The 13671-nt window shown below is 42.6% G+C and overlaps 2 protein-coding genes across 5 annotated transcripts in view; one reads left to right on the forward strand and one right to left on the reverse strand.

Moving 5' to 3' along the window:
• The window catches only part of C17H9orf16 (chromosome 17 C9orf16 homolog), a 5117-nt gene extending 4560 nt beyond the window's left edge, over positions 1–557 (reverse strand). Inside the window, exon 1 of one of the 4 annotated variants that reach the window (XR_004648489.1) lies at positions 334–553. Coding sequence is in view for 3 of the 4 variants with exons in the window: in XM_034793731.1 (XP_034649622.1) it covers positions 334–421 (88 nt within the window). In the remaining variant the exon portion in view is untranslated. Of the gene's footprint in view, positions 1–333 lie in introns of all 4 variants that reach the window. The other 3 variants (XM_034793731.1, XM_034793732.1, XM_034793730.1) reach the window with 3 other exon arrangements.
• A 3517-nt stretch (positions 558–4074) lies between these two features.
• On the forward strand, positions 4075–13338 carry PTGES2 (prostaglandin E synthase 2). The gene is made up of 7 exons (XM_034751906.1): positions 4075–4390; positions 6323–6517; positions 7375–7430; positions 8773–8925; positions 9602–9802; positions 10824–10941; positions 11762–13338. Exons 1-7 carry the CDS (start codon positions 4115–4117, stop codon positions 11912–11914), a joined length of 1152 nt encoding a protein of 383 aa, XP_034607797.1. The 5' UTR covers positions 4075–4114; the 3' UTR covers positions 11915–13338.
• The last annotated feature ends 333 nt before the right edge of the window (positions 13339–13671 follow it).

Here is a 13671-nt window from a genome sequence, read left to right on the forward strand (position 1 = left end):
AAGGGGGATGCTGAGAGCAGGAGGGGGGCCAGGCTGTGGGGTCCGGGACTCACCCAAGGAAGGGGGATGCTGAGAGCAGGAGGGGGGCCAGGCTGTGGGGTCCGGGACTCACCCAAGGAAGGGGGATGCTGAGAGCAGGAGGGGGGCCAGGCTGTGGGGTCCGGGACTCACCCAAGGAAGGGGGATGCTGAGAGCAGGAGGGGGGCCAGGCTGTGGGGTCCGGGACTCACCCAAGGAAGGGGGATGCTGAGAGCAGGAGGGGGCCGGGCTGGGGGGGGCGGGACACCCCCGAGCGGGGGATGCTGCGCGGGTTCTTGTTCACTCTTTTCTTACCTGTCTCCCCGAAGCCGTCATCCTCCCCCTCCTCGCCCCGCCCGACGTTTCCCGCAGGCCCGTGCGGCTCCCCGTTCGGCCCCGACATACCGCCGCCGCCGCCGCCGCCGCGCCCCTCCCGAGTCCCGCTGCCAGACAGGACCCCGGTCGCGGCCGCCCTCCGAGACGCCGGAAAGCTCCGCCCCTTCCCCGGATGGAAGCGGCGGAAGGTCCCGCCCCCTGACCCGGAAAGGGGCGGGGCTTGGGTTGACCTAGCCATTCGCAAACTTCAGCCGGGATCCTAGGAAGAGGGGGGTGGATCATCTCCTTCCTAGCCCCGCCCTGCTCCAGGGTAAAGTCTATAGTTATGGGAAGAGAGGGGCTGCCCAAGCAGCGCGGGCGGGCGAGAGGCAGGCAAGCAAATAGACTATATAGTTGCGGGGGGTGTTTGCCTACAGGGATGCGGGATCGCACCCCCAATCTTCCTGGGCTCTTATGTTCCTCCCTCTTTGTGTTCACTCTCTGCAGTCTTCGCAGAGGGGTTTGCTGGCAGGATTTCACATGGGTGCAAAACATATTCAGCCAACTGAGGAGAGTATCTGCAGAAACCAAGTGTGACCTTGGGAGTATGAAGGTTCACAGCCAAGCTGGCTCTAAGAGCCACAATCATCCAGTCAGAGTTTAGGCCTGTGTGTCCCCGTCAAAACCAAGCACTACAGCTTGATTTTGGCTGACAGCTGCTCGAGAAAAATCTGCTGATCAGAAGTTATTCACAGAAATGATCCAGCAAATAAATTCCAATCAATAAAGTGAACTAATCTATCAGCTACTCACAGACCAATTTGGGAACAGAAAATGTGTTGAATAAATTATTCACATAGATTTGCTTTGCTATCCCCTTCTACAGTGGTTTTCTCTTAAACCTTTTTCTATCCATACTAATTATCTCAATTTATTACATGTATATTTATTCTTTGTAGACTGTTCTCAGGGACATATGTTTATGGGGTGTTCTCAGGAGATATGTTCACCTGTATAGAGCTTTTATTTCTGGAGCTCTTAAAGTGCTTTGTAAACATGCATTATTAGCTCCTGTGAGGTAATTTTACAGATGGTCAGACAGGATGATGGCTGGTTAAGTCAATTGCCCAGAATCACACATTGAGTCAGTGACACAGACAGGACTAAACCCCAGAATTCTTGACACCCAGACTTCTGCTTTTGCCACTAGAGCACAGTCCCTTCCTGTTTTCATCTATCCAGTTTTAGTTAATGATTTGTTTAATGTATCTTAATTGTACTTAACAGAATAAAGTTTGTTTCAACTGTTTTTGATTTTTCCACTTAATAATTGTAACCTCAGTTAGTAGGTCACTTTCAAATCTCCTCTTTCCTTAGGACAGTGAGCACAATTCTCTCTGCCTTGCTTTATAACTAAGATTTCTTTTTTTAGACTTGATATTAGTCATATGCTTCACCTGTCCTGGGAAATCAGATCATTCTATCATTTATTTTATAGGATATATCTTTAGAGATGAAAATAACTTGCAATTAGGGCATCAGTGTGTCCCTGAGCTGAACCTGGGCAAAGACTGATTTGAGGAGTTTTTTAATTCTAATTGAGATGGAATTTTCAATGTACAAGGAATGAAGGATCATATTCTTAACATCACAGAACATTCTGAATCTTTCCTTAGTATAACCTGACTACATTCTGCTGGGTTAGGGCCCCATCCTATATCCTAACACAGTTATGCTCATAAAAATAATAGTATGGGCATAACCAAGCATAAATGACAAAAGTTAATTGCCCTGAAGCATGCGGTTTTATGTCTTTCTATTGCTTTGTGGAATACAATTTCATAATTAAGTAGGCTTATGTAATTAATGTCAGTAAAGCTCTTTGAGATTCTTGCATAAGAGGCGCTATAGAAGTGGAAACTATTGCTATTATTTTTATTCCTATTTTATGTTTTAACATCTTTATGAAATGCTGAGGTTTAATTATCCATCGTGGCAAAAGCCAGATAACTATCAATCTGGCTTTGCTAGTATGATACCTACTAGATACTCTGAATATTTTGTCCTTGCCTTTCACCCTGTGATTCTAAAGCAACTTATAAGATGGAATTTTAATTGTAATTCTTTATTGGTTTGGAATTTTACCATAAAATCATGGACTATTTGAGATTGTACTTAATCATCTAGCTCTGGTCCCAAGTATTGCATTCAATATTCACACTACACATTGTGAGCAAAATTAATCCTTAGTGTAATTTGCATGAGGGATGGAATTGGGCCCACTATGTATTGTAGTTGAGAGGAATGAGCTCTAATATCTGGAAAAATAACTGGCCAGACTGAACTCTTTGAATGAGCTGATTAGTGGTTTGGAGTTTTTGCTAATGATTCAGCAAATGCTGTGATTTAAATAATATTTAAAATGATCTAATCCAGGGATTCCCAAACTGTTGGCTGAAGAACACTTGCTGATGATTTTCAAACATCTGATTGGTCACATGGTGCTGGCTCTCCTTGTTTCCAACTGCTGCTACAGATGTCCACATTCTTCACTACAATTAAAAGCCACCTGTAAATGAAACTGGAAACAAGGAAGAAACATTAGCCTATCCACTTCTGCTGGGAGCAACTATTACATAAATAGAGAATGAGAGGAAATGAGTACTACCTCTCAGGGACTGGAGACATTAGTGGGATTAGAGTTGCAATCCATATAGTAGCTAGGTAATATTTTCAGGAGAGCTAGGTGAAGAAAAGAAGTTGGTGGCTGGGTAGCATAGTCAGGGAGCGGGGAACCAACTGTTAGGGAACCCCATGCACAGGGAAAGAAAAGGGTCTAGACAGCAGAGGAGAATGTGTCAGTGAGAGAGATGAATAAAAAACATGGGAGGAGCTGATAAAATTAAGAGTAAAAGCAGGTGGTGGGTTGATTCTTTGTTTTCAAAAGGAAAAAAACAATTGCATCAGACAGTTAAACATCCACCGATATTTTCCAGATATGACTTTTCCATAAGCAATTGCCCTAGTCCCTGCAGAGATTGTATGTGATAATAAACGGGAGAGGAGGTTGTCCACCCTATGAGCAATAGGGAAAGGAGGTGTTCATGAGACTCTCTCTGTGTTAAAATATATTCCACACTATGAAAATGTTTGAGAGCCCCTGATCCAACCTAGCAGGATTTTATAGCACTTGTCATCCTCGCATGGGTTATTACATTGAATGTTACATTCACTGCTACAGTGTGATTATTTGTTCAGCTTACCTGTGCCATTTATAACCATTTCCAATCAGGGTAGTTCTAGGGTCCCATTATTGGAGGGGCAAATGGGTATTTTGAGGCGCCTGAATATCGCTATTTACGAAACAACCTTCCAGGAGTCATTAGACCCTTAGAAATACTTGGACCCTTCAAAATAAATGGTGGCTACTGAGTCAGTATTTTTCTATGATTCTATAAGCGATCTAACAAATGAAATCTCCCCAATCTGCTCATTGCGTAACATTGTACAGTATAACTTTGTACATATTTTGGCTTTTTGGACAATGATGGTGGGGGCTTGGAAATCATTTGGGGAGACAAATGTTCTCTCCCTTATGCAATACTGCATCTGGGAAGAAATGATGGCACAGCAAACCAACCAACCAATCAATCCAAAAACAAGCCCAGCAGAGGCGCTCTATCCTTAGGGCCTCCTCTGCTCTGGTTTAAAGCCTCTGGTGCTTGGTGTAGAGGCCCGCCCTCCCTGTTTTTCTCCTCCACTCCCCCCTCGTGGAGCGAAGATGGCAGCAGCCTGCCGTGGCTGGAGGTGCCTGGGGCAGCTCCCGTGGAGACTGAGGGCTGCTGGCCAGGCGGCTGGGATGGGGCTCCTGCGGGCCCAGAGCAGGGGGTACTGTATCCCCTTTGGGACAGGACGCTATGCACGGGCCCGGGCACTGAAGGGCAGCCGCATGCTGGTGGGGGCTGCTTTTGCCCTGGGGGGCACCTTTGGCCTCTTCCAGACTCTCCAGTATCCCCTGAAGGCCCAGGAGCACCTTGCAGAGCAGCAGGCAGACAAGGTAACCTCCCGCCTCCCCCCTCGTAGGAATCCTGCTGGAAATCCAGGAGCCCCTGGCAGTCCCTAAGGACACCGGGCCCCATGGTGTTTTCCCATCCCCCGCTTACAAATGATTCTGAAACGATGCTCCTTCCCGTGCAATCTGGTTTTGATCCTGCCTCCCAAATAGCTTCCATTTTTGGGGTGCACACAGATCTTGGCTCCCATCCTTAATGACATCTTAAGGGGGTGGCATGGTAGGGAGAACCTTTGAAAATGGTTTCTTCCTTACCCCGTCACAGATTTCTTCTCCTGTATGACGTTTCTATTTTTGTTCATTTTCAGATAGTATTTTCCCCTCTAATGTCCTGCAGCTGATTCTCCAGATTAAAAGGCTATAATGGTCTCAAATGATCTGTGGCTGCTTTTTCTATTTACTGTCTCTGCAAAGCCTTTTGTAGCTTTCCCTGGATAGACTAATTGCTACTTTAAAAACAATCAGCTAATGTTTTCCATGCCTATGGATGAATGACATGCTAAGTGATATAGAATATACAAGTGATGCCATCAGGTTACAATAGCCTAAACAAATAATGCCTACTAATTTTACTAATAACTCTTGTGTATTAAAACTAAACACTTACAGACCCTGATCCTGCAAGACATACACACATACCTAACTTTAGGCAGTAGAAAGAAAATAGTCTTGTTAGTTTCAATTTTGTTTTTCATCTGGTCACTTTCTGGTTCTCCTACACTAGCATAATGTTGCAGTATTTGGGGGTGGCAAACCCTTCAAGAAAAGGTTTAAATACACAAAGCAGACTTTTTCTATTGATCGAAACACACACATCCTTAATATTATATGTTGTTAGGAAACAACATTTTAAAGTATTAAAATCTAGCCCTAAACTACCCAATATTATCCTCTTTGAGTAACTATCAAAATTGCTTTTAATGAATAAAAAGAAAGTAGTTGTCAAGTGTCAGGGAAAACAACAATTCTGTATGCTTACATAGGGCTTTCCGTCAACTAACGACTTCCCACAAATACCCTGAGGTATTATGGAAGTGAGAAACAAGGTAAAATGGTGGTATGTGTTTTATAATGTATGACTAATAAGCAAGGCACATTAAATGTCTGTTATGTAATTGCATTGTGCCTAATACTGATCCTTTATTCCTTGTGCACCCAGCATTCTCAGTGAAGATATGGTGTGCAAACAATTCAAGATCAGATTCTGTGTTTATACGTTCTCAACCAATACCCTTGCAACCACTGTTACCCCAAACAAACAAAAGTCATTGCTTCCTGGCATGTCACTGGTATTTTATTTATTTATTTTAACGTCAAATGTAGGGTTTTATACTGCTGCCCATTGCTGTAGTAATTGAGCATCTTCCACGTAAAATAGATAACAATAGCAAAGTTTCTAGTGGACTTCACGGAATCTCTGACACCTCTCCCTTTGCAGCATAAAAACTCTGCTTGGGGGATGGGTTTTGGTTTTGATTTTTGTGGGTTTTATTACTTGAAGGGTTTTTGTTTGTTTGTTTTTTTTTTAAGATTGATTTGTTTAATTTTCTTAGGCTGGATGGTTGGAGTTCTGTGTGTAGAAAGGGGTGTTGTGAATGTCATTCTTATGATGGCTTGGTCCCTAACCTATAGGATTCAGTTGGCAAAACCATATATTCATAAGAGATTGGAGTTACTACAAAGGGATAAGGGGATATTTAGAAAATTAGATATTAATTATACAAAAAAGTTAAATATTTATAATGTCATTAGAAGAAAATGCTGGTTAACCAGGGATGTGAGCTTTGATTTAGATGGCCAGATTATGATCTGAACACCCAATATTAGCAACAGCAATTTAAAATAAAAATAAATCGATTGGGGGAGGAGGTGATATTTGAGTTGAACATACAAACTTCTGGCATTTTCCTCCCTCAGCTCCCTGCAGGTAGCCTGCAGTTGACCCTGTACCAATACAAAACCTGCCCGTTCTGCAGTAAGGTGCGAGCCTTCCTTGATTACCATGGGGTGCCTTATGAAATTGTGGAGGTGAACCCGGTAATGAGGAAGGAGATCAAATTCTCCTCCTACAGAAAGGTGCCCATCCTTTTAGCCAACGCTGGAAACGCTCTGGTGAGTCTCTGCTTCTCAAATAACCATGGTTCTTGGGTTTACATCTAGCACTGGGTCACTAGCCAAGTGCAGGTGTAGCCTGTAGATTGATACTTTATTTCCAAGGGTGCTTCGCATCCTGTTCCTCATTTTATGGCTGTATACTTAGCTATCTCTTCCTTAGCCTCACTCTTACTGTATTTTGCTGAGCACTCACAATGCCCAATGTTCCCTAGCAGTGACAAGCCATGCTGCTGCTAGGGAGTTTGGGAAGGTGAGACTTTAAAGTCCCCTTGTCTTATTCTTCCCACCCCCATGCAGGATTCAAACAATTTGCACAGAAGTCAGTGGGAGTTACTTGTACTCTATGGGGGAAGAATTATGACCCAAGGACAAGTGTTTTAACCATATACACCTCTAACCCAATATAACGCTGTCCTCGGAAGCCAAAAAATCTTACTGCGTTATAGGTGAAACCGCGTTATATCGAACTTGCTTTGATCTGACTGAGTGCGCAGCCCCGCCACCCCCGGAGCACTGCTTTACCGCGTTCTATCTGAATTCATGTTGTATCGGGTCACGTTATATAGGGGTAGAGGTGTATTTTCTTACCATGCTGGTTTGCCCCCTGGAATTCCAATGGCTCAAACTGAAACCCACTTTGGTTTCTGCTGTTGGCCTGTCTAGAACAAGCAGAAGAATAGATATATGGCTGTAGTATAGCAGATTTGCCTATGGAAATAAACTGAAGTTAGGGAAGAAGGGACTTGGGGACTGCTTAAGCCCCAAAGGATTCAGTTGGCAGAGCTTGTTATGAGCTCCTCCTGCTTAGCTCCATCAACTTCTCTTCTTAAGTTTATTTTCATTCTATTTTGCAGCAACTGAATGACTCTTCAGTGATCATCAGTGCAATAAAGACCTATCTTGTTTCCAGGTAAATGTGTGTGTGTGTGTGAGAGAGAGAGAGAGAGAGCTCAGGTGTTTTTTGATTCAGAATTCCGCCTTTCCACAAAGAAGATTTAAAAGTTAGTCCAAAAATTAAATGAGTCAAACCTTCCTCTGATTTTTTGTTTCTTTTGTTGGCCAGTCAGAATATCTGGAAATAAATCAACTTGCTGCTCTTGTAGCCTGCTCTTTAGATCCAGTTTACAAAGAGCTTGAGTAAGAATGGAGATGGAGGGAATATTATATCTGGGACAACTTGTACTTTTATTCCTCTCTTCTCCCCTCCCCCCCCCACTTCCCCTGGTATAGAGAACATCAGTATATAGAAATTTAACCATAAGAGACATTGTTAGCTGCAGCTGACTATTCTGGAGTCTGGTTAATACTAACTATGGATTATTTTAAATGACATTTACATGTTCTCTCTCTCTCTCATTGGTTTCTTGCATTAAACTATTTCATAGTAGTGCATTTTAACATATGTGGCTTCAGTGTGTTTTTACTCCTTTCTTTTCATATACATTAAGTGCATTTTCCTCTTAGTCTTGCATCCAGGCACACACTTCAATGTTACTACGATACATTACGGTAAAGATATATCTGGGATAATAATGTGTATAACATGCATGTTTAGAGTCAATTTTCAGACTGAAACCTCTCTAAAAATGACACATTTATGTTCTATCAATGATTCCAGATCAAATTTGCTCAGATCTGGAAAGTCAAAGGATGCTAGAGGGGGGAAGGTGAGACTTTAAAGTTCACTGGCATTATTGCTCCCACCCCCATGCAGGATTCAAACTATTTGCACTGAAGCCAGTGGAAGTTACTTGTACACTGTGGGGGAAGAATTACAACCAAAGGACAAGTATTTTAATGGTATATTTGCTCACTATGCTGGTTTTGTTTTTTATTTTATTTCCCCCTAATGGCCAATCTCATCCTGAGATCTAGAAATGTAGCCACGATCTTTCTTTCTCGTACGTTATCAGCAGTAATAGAATATTCCACTATTGGAATCTGGTTTCCTTATGGTGCCTTAGGCTCTAGTTTGCTCTCCCACACCTGTATCAGCTCCACAGTGCCATTAAAATCAGCAATTTTTTGTACAGTCACTGTTGTGACTAACTGCACTTCAGGATGGAGAGGAATTCTGAATGAGAAAATACAGACTGCACTTAGAGTTACAGCCCCTGAGCTGCCTCATTATGGAAGTCTCTATTGTTAGAGCAGCCAGTGTTTTGTTGCCCCAAAAAGAGGATTCCTAGCAACTGTTTTTCAGTAACACATGGAGAAGACCATGCAGGTTCTGACTGTGTTTCTCCCCTCAGGAAGAAGAGTTTAGAAGAGATTGTGTCATTTTATCCTCCTATGAAAGCTGTGAATGAGCGGGGCAAGGAGGTGATGGAGTATGGGAACAAATATTGGCTCATGCTGGATGAAATGGAGACCCAGCATGTGTACCCCATCAAAGAAGCTAGAGTGTAAGCATTTCATGTGCTAGGGGGTCTCTGAGTTGGTTTCATAACACCCCTTCTTTATGATCTTGCAGAACACAAACAGAATCTTCCTAATGCTGCTCTTGACATGATACATATCAGACACCCCCTAAATAACTGGAATGGTTTTGTTTCAAGTAATTTATTTGTTTAACTTGCAAAATGTAATACTTCTATGTGAAATTCTCCTCCCCTTCCACCCCCCACCCCCCGGTGTACTCTGAGCCTCAACCGTTGCACCAATTTCCTCCTTTGCTTTCTCTCCTCCCTGCCTTCTTCCCAGAGAGGGATGTCCCTTTGGGCTCCTGAGTTAGACAGAAGGGTCACTTGGGATTGATTTATGTTGGGGAAAACCCATGATTATGGGACACTTGTTCCTCATGGGCCATCCAGCCTGCTTGCAATAATAGAAAGAGAATCTAGAGCTTTAGTTTGTCTCATCCAGCTGGAGTCTGGCATTAGAGCACCTCAGTGGAGGAGATCCCTCCTGAGGACAGTTCAGGGATATTACCAGTGGAGCAGATTGAATGGGAACTAGGTTGCACTCTCGTCCTTTGCAGAAGCTCCAGCTACAGTTATTGTGGTATCAGCTGCATCCTCCCTCCTCTGATTCAATGTTTCCACCTTGTTCACTTAAACTACTTTCTTGGGATGTCTACAGGGAGGAAATGAAGTGGCGAAAATGGGCAGATGACTGGCTTGTTCACCTCATCTCCCCCAATGTTTACCGCACACCTAGGGAAGCCCTGGCTTCTTTCGATTACATTGTCCGTGAGGGCAAGTTTGGCACCGTGGAAGGCTTTTTTGCCAAGTACGTGGGGGCTGTTGCCATGTTCTTCATTGGCAAGAGGCTGAAGAGCAGGTTGGTACCACTAACCCAGTCACACAGCAAGGGAATGTCTCTTTGTCCCTTTGTTTTTTAACTACCCTTAGCCATGAACTTCAAACAGTAAAACTCTGTGTCTCAAACACATTTTAATAGGCATTTTCCTTGCAAATAAAATGCAATTCTGTTCTAAGGATCAGTTTGGATACTTCCCCCATTCTGATCATTGTATCTGAATGATCGCTATATGTGGAACCATAATATTTTTCAAATCAGACATGCAGAGGCAAAAATCTCCATTTTTGTAAGGACATATTTTTAATTTAACATTAGCTCCAAGGCAGGTCACTCTAGTTATTACAGTTTATGGAGCACCAGTTATGTTCTTGTACAGTTGAATGCCATTCAGTAGTGCAAAATCCTTTCCTACCTTTGAAAATATCAAAGGAATTGATACTTGTTTGATCGGTGCAACTTAAATCTCCACTGATCAGAACAATCAGAAACTGGCTTTTGGGAAGTAATATTTTATTCTCATGAACTGAATGATCACTACAAGTGGAACTAGTTTCACTGTAGCCCCACCATTTGAGTAGTAGGGCCAGGAGTTCTTTCCCTTTTAGATCTCTGCTGTCTTTCCAATACAAGTGCCTTCTTTAATCCAGTTTATCAATTGGTGTAACCAAGGAATGGTCAAGACTTGACTTGTTTAGTGTGACACACTGAGTTAGTGACTGAGAAAGAATTGCTGTCCATGATTTCTAGAATTCTGGTCCTTTGCTTTAACCACTAGAGCAAATAGTTCCTTAACCACTTAATCAACGTTAAGTATTTATGGACTTCTTTGAGTCCTCTAACCTTCTGAATGAAAGAGATGCTTATGCACACAAGTTACTTCATAGTCCTCTTTAAAAATACCCAAGCCTTTTCATTCACTCTCTGAAATGCATTCCTTGTCCCCAGCCATATATCAATCCATGGGAAGAGTAATGGGAGGAGAAGATTAAAGAGATAAATGAACCAGTTAGAGGACACTATATATTTTCTCTTAATACAGGCACCATCTCCAGGATAATGTCAGAGAAGATTTGTACAAAGCAGCCAATGACTGGGTAAAAGCTGTTGGCGAACACAGACCATTCATGGGTGGCAGCCAGCCGAATCTCGCTGACTTGGTAATGGTCAAGACCCTTGGTCTCTGTATTTAAATTACCATCTATCATGCATATAGTATGATATAGATGTGACTCTGATCATGTATAAAATATGTGCTATATCCTCTTGGTCTGTATATTAGATATATCATTTGAGTGTCTTATTTGGGAGGTGAGAGTTGTGTTGTCAAATAGTGTGTTACAGATAAGGGGTGAGTATGTTTACTCCATTGCACAATATGGCTGTGTCTGTGTGTAGAAAGCCTGCCAGCCAATTGCCTTTCCACTGGGAAATATACTCCAAGCACATACCTTACAAACATCACGACTTCCCAGAGTAGGGCATTATCAGTCAATCTGAAGTAATGACAAAAGCAGTTTACAAACTAGGCTTCCATGTCTGCAACTGGAGATGAGCCCTGTTGACATCAGTGGACAGGGTCATGAGGTTGGCATGCATAGATCAGACTTTGGGATTTGAGCCTTAAACCATTTCCTGCATCATTAGCTCTCATTATAAATAATGATAGTGGTTTTTGTTTTATTCTGAAGCAATGTCTCCATAAAGAGTTTATATGGAGCTGGATATGGTACCAGATCTTGTAATCACTTTTCATTTACTCCATCTCCCAAAAATCTTGCCCTTTTTGTTAAGAAATTTCTATTTAGCCATCTAATGTCTGTGACTGTCTCAATAATCTCTGCTAATAAGACAGGTGGAATAGGTGATAAGGAAGGGAGTAAAGTTTTGGGACACTTAAACCTGAAGTCGCCTCCATTCCAGATTTAGAGTTACTGTTATCTGTACTAATTCCAAACTCTCTCTCCTCTCTTGGCACAGGCAGTGTATGGGGTCCTCCGGGTCATGGAAGGGCTGGAAGCCTATGATGACATGATGACTCATACCAAGATTCAGCCTTGGTACCATCGCATGGAGAAGGCTATTGGAGAGGCTGAAGTCACGAACTGGCAACTGCTGCAGCCGCTTTACTAAAATCCTTGCACAGAAAAACATTAAAGGAAAGACCTTCTATATTAAAAATAAAATGCACTGGCCCCTCCCCCTGGACTGACGTGCAAGCATGTGAATTGTCCAGCTTAGAGCTAATAAGGGGTTTTGTGAGACCAAGAGAGCAGGAGGGGACAGGTGTGCACAGCAAAGTACATATGACATTTAGAATACTAGGAACATGCAAAAGATGCTGACCTGGGACCTCATTGGAGTGGAGGGTAAGTTCTGATTTAAACAGCAGAGTGCAGCAAACTGGCTTTCTCTTGGTGAGCCCCATACTAAGAATATGTTGTAAAAAGAAACCACTGTACTGGCTAGTGGACCCTGGAACAAAAGCAAATATTTGAGGTCTGTCCAGGGTTGACTTCAGGCTGTATCTCCACTTGTCCGAGTTGTCCTGAGTGTCTTCCTGACTATTTGAGGTACTGTGTAACTCTTAAGTGGCATTAATATTTGACCTGCAATATGTAAGTACAGTGCTGAGGGCAATGGGGGAATCAGCAGCACTGAGGAAGGAATTCTTTTGCATGATGGAAAAGATCCTGCTGTGTGCAGGCCATGTGCTTCCAGTCTTCAGGGTGATCTCCATTTAAACTGTTATTTCAACAGCTGATTCTGGATTGTTAGTGACAATACAGGCTCGGTTCCTCTTTCTATGCAGTATATGGCATCTAGGGTTTCTTAGCTATCAGTAGATAAGAGACCCAGAGAGCACAACGTAGACTGAAGAAATAATTATTGCAAAATGATTTGAAAAAAGCTTCCTATCATGAGTTACATGAAAAGTATTCCTGGAAATACTCCATATGATCAGTTGTTATCGAGTGAGTGCTAGTGAATTCTGCAATCCTCTGTGGCTCTCTAGATGCTTCTGTAATGCAAGAGCACCAAAGGCTTTGCTGTGTGGAGGTGGGAGCTATTGCTGTAGGCTACATTGTACAGTGTGAACTTATTGGAACTAGTATTTCTTCACTGAGCTCTGGCTAATACTAGTGCAGTGCAGTCTTGGTGAGCTAAGATGCAGGGAAGCCTTTCACTTCTAGCTGTAGGCCGGAGGGTGAGAGATCTTCTGAATGGTCCCAGGTTTTAATTTCCCTATTATCCACTTGTAACAATCCTTTCCACGGTATCATGGGCACTTTTCAAGGAAACTGGTTATCTGGGAAAGTGAGGTTGTAGATGACATCTGTCATCAATGCAGAAACCTGTACTTTGTGTTAGCAGAAGACTGCTTTTCGCTATCAGTCATAAGTATCAGTGTGTGATACAGGTGAGTTTTATTGTCCAGAACCTACTGTATCTATGGCTACTTCAGAAGGAAAATGAGGTGCAAATTCTAGTGTGGATTAGATGAGTAGTAGGGGGGAGAGGAAGAGAGTATTTGCAATAAAAACCAACTGCTGCTATGCTCTCTGGCTATTTATTTAAGCACTTCTGCACTTAGCTATCTTTAAGTACAGCTACAACACCATTCAACCGTACAATCTTTTAGTGTTAAAAATTACAGATGCCTTTTCATGCAATGTTTGAGCATGTGTGGATATGACTGACGGGGAGATGGATTAGTCTAATTAAAATGTTTTTTGTTGTTTTAAATCTCTGATATAGTTAAATATTTGTTGATTAACAATCATCCATCCTCCCTGAAGACTACGGGGCCAGAACACCCTGCTATGACAGATGTGTAAATGAGCCCTCCCTGCTTCAGAGCGTCCCTGGGGACTTGCTAAGAAGTATTT

The sequence above is a fragment of the Trachemys scripta genome, chromosome 17 (genome assembly GCF_013100865.1).
Source record: "Trachemys scripta elegans isolate TJP31775 chromosome 17, CAS_Tse_1.0, whole genome shotgun sequence".
Lineage (NCBI taxonomy): Eukaryota > Metazoa > Chordata > Testudines > Emydidae > Trachemys > Trachemys scripta.

What these genes read in the sequence shown, in the direction of transcription:
- PTGES2 (XM_034751906.1), top strand. Translation starts at nt 4,115, where the DNA reads ATGGCAGCAGCCTGCCGTGGCTGGAGGTGCCTGGGGCAGCTCCCGTGG. An exon ending in CAGAGCAGCAGGCAGACAAG is followed by an intron (nt 4,391 to 6,322) that starts GTAACCTCCCGC and finishes TTCCTCCCTCAG; the next exon opens with CTCCCTGCAGGTAGCCTGCA. An exon ending in CCAACGCTGGAAACGCTCTG is followed by an intron (nt 6,518 to 7,374) that starts GTGAGTCTCTGC and finishes TCTATTTTGCAG; the next exon opens with CAACTGAATGACTCTTCAGT.